Source organism: Cyprinodon variegatus, unplaced genomic scaffold (assembly GCF_000732505.1).
Source record: "Cyprinodon variegatus isolate N-32 unplaced genomic scaffold, C_variegatus-1.0 Scaffold618, whole genome shotgun sequence".
In the NCBI taxonomy this organism is placed as follows: Eukaryota; Metazoa; Chordata; class Actinopteri; order Cyprinodontiformes; family Cyprinodontidae; genus Cyprinodon; species Cyprinodon variegatus.
This window is the reverse complement of record NW_015151071.1, coordinates 318666-321296: the sequence shown is the minus strand read 5'-3', so window position 1 is coordinate 321296 and position 2631 is coordinate 318666. Positions and strand designations below refer to the sequence as shown.

Genomic DNA, 2631 nt, shown 5'->3' with positions numbered 1-2631 from the left:
CAGCCAATCAGCAATCCCGTGAATAAATAGAGGTCAGTGCTGTGGACGTGCCTGTTCTGAGGCCTTTATGAAGCACCGTTTAATAGCAGGTGACCTCTGCAGGCTGTTGGTTGCTTTGCAGGGTGTCAACCTAAAATAGACTGACTGCAGCAGCATGTGTCACTCTGCAGAATCTATAAAACATCCTGCAAAACATCTGACTTGTTCTTTAGTACTTTGCAGCTGTAGCCAGGGGGAAAAAATGAAACTTTGTTTTTATATTATTATTATTATTACTCGTTTTTTGTTTAATAACAATAACCTAACGTAAATAATTAGATTTTGTCATCAAAAATAAAATAAAATGTAAGAGAAATGGAGCAGCATGGAGTGAAAAAGTTCTCCATTGTTGCAGCTGCTGTGTGTTTAAGTCCCTCCTCATTCAGGAAGAACTTTCCTGCTGCTCCACAGCAGCTTTCCTCTGCTTGATCTCACTGCTTCCAGCAGAGAGGATGGCTGCTGTCCTCCGCAGACTGCTTGTCCCCAGCTGCTCACGGTGGCGGCCCGTGGCTGTCCCACTCAAACACCGTGTGTTACACCGGGCCGGAGCGCCACTGCTGGCCGAGGGAAGCCGCTCTCCCGCGGCCTGCAGCCGCGCTGAGAGCGGCTGGCAGCACACACAGGTGGGGGGGTCCGTGGAGGTGGACCTGAAGCGATTAGAGGGACAGGATGAAGGTATGGACTCATTTTCTACCGAATTATTATTATTTTAGCCTTTATCCGATGGACGGATCACTTTGTTCTCTAAAACCTGTCACCCGTTGGTTAAACTTTTATTTCACAGCAGGCCTCCGCTTCGGAATCAAGACGCGCGTTTTTTTTAGGTCGCGCGAATACTAAGAATTACGGTAGTGACACCTGAGATTTAAGGAAGAGGATTAGGGCCACTGGGGAAAAAAAAAGTTAACGGATTTTGAAATTTTATTTCAGTTTAGTATTGGAAAAAAGTCAGAATTCTGACTTTAATCTAAGAATTCTGACTGAATTCCGACTATAAAAAAGTCAGAATTTTGAGATTAAAGTCAGAATTCTGAGAAAAAAAGTCAGAATTTTGAGATTAAAGTCAGAATTCTGAGAAAAAAAAGTCAGAATTTTGAGATTAAAGTCAGAATTCTGAGAAAAAAAAGTCAGAATTTTGAGATTAAAGTCAGAATTCTGAGAAAAAAAGTCAGAATTTTGAGATTTAAGTCAGAATTCTGAGAAAAAAAGTCAGAATTTTGAGATTAAAGTCAGAATTCTGAGATTAAAGTCAGAATCCTGAGAAAAAAGTCAGAATTTTGAGATTAAAGTCAGAATTCTGAGATTAAAGTCAGAATTTTGACTTTTTTCCAATAATAAACTGAAATAAAATAAAAAAAATCAGTTAACTTTTTTTTCAGTGGCCCTAATCCTCTTCCGTAGAGATTAGATGTGGAAATAACAGCAGTTATTTGATTACATACGTTAATTAATTGACCTTTGTGCCATTTTTGTAGTGTTCTGACAGTGAATATCTTGAAATATACATTTAATTAACTCTTATTAAATTTAATTTATTGCTTTTAGATTTTTTTTTTTACATGGTTACTTTTCCAGGTGACAGACGAGGCCCTCCAACAATCAAAGCGCAAATAAATCCCGTGGAATTTCAAAATTAAAGCCCCTTAAACCCTGCAGGTTATCTCTGATTGTGCTGCATTCAGTTTTGTTGCTAAACTGTTTTCAGTAAATGCTTTAATTCCAGAATGATAGATGAACATCTTCAGATGTGACTGAACTTTATGGATGTGGAATTTCAAAATTACGGCCCCTAAAAATCTCTCCACTCATTCACTTCAAACTAAGGTACCATAAATATCGCTGCCAGACTATGCATTTTTAGTGAAGGTTTATTTCATAATGACAGCAGAACACCTTCCAGATGTGGCTCATAAAGTTTCATCCACATCTGATGTGGAATTTAGAAATTTCTCTTTGACCTAAGTTGCTGTCAATGTTGCTGCTGAACATCAACCAGTCAAGTCACAGGTTGATGGATGAATAGATCCATTCATCCATCAGTAGTATCGTAATTGAATATTAAGGTTTTAATGAAGTAGTAAAATATTTTGTTTTTACCATTTCTATGGTCTAAAGCAGGCATCCCTAAAGTCGGTCCTTGAGGGCCGCTGTCCTGCAGGTTTTAGAGGTTTCCTGCTCCAGTACAGCTGATTGACATTGATAGTTGATTAACAGACTTTTGCTGAACTGCAATCATCAGAATCAGCTGTGCTAAAGCAGAGAAACATCTAAAACCTGCAGGACGGCGGCCCTTGAGGTCAAACTTTGGGGATGACTGCTCTAAAGTCATTTTATTTCATTCTGTTTGTAGCCTAGAGTGGGGTAACCCCTCCCCCACCTGTTACTGTACCTTGCCTGTCAGCTGATTGCATAAAATAATAAAAACAAAACTGAAGTAATAATCTTTGGACCAATAGAGGAGAGATCTACAGTTAGCACACAGCTTCAGTCGCTTCAGCTAGTAACCACTGATCAGGTGGTCTAGGTGTAGTGCTGGATTCAGACTTGAACCTCCAAAAGCATTTAAAGACAATTACAAGGTGGGCTTTCTAT

The 2631-nt window shown here is 39.2% G+C and overlaps 1 protein-coding gene across 1 annotated transcript in view; it reads left to right on the top strand.

Moving 5' to 3' along the window:
- Nucleotides 1–407: 407 nt before the first annotated feature.
- echdc2 (enoyl-CoA hydratase domain containing 2) overlaps nt 408–2631 on the top strand; it is an 11960-nt gene continuing 9736 nt past the window's right edge. Inside the window, exon 1 of the mRNA XM_015392976.1 lies at nt 408–714. Within this exon, the coding sequence (XP_015248462.1) occupies nt 492–714 (223 nt within the window). The 5' untranslated portion in view covers nt 408–491. The remainder of the gene's footprint in view (nt 715–2631) is intronic.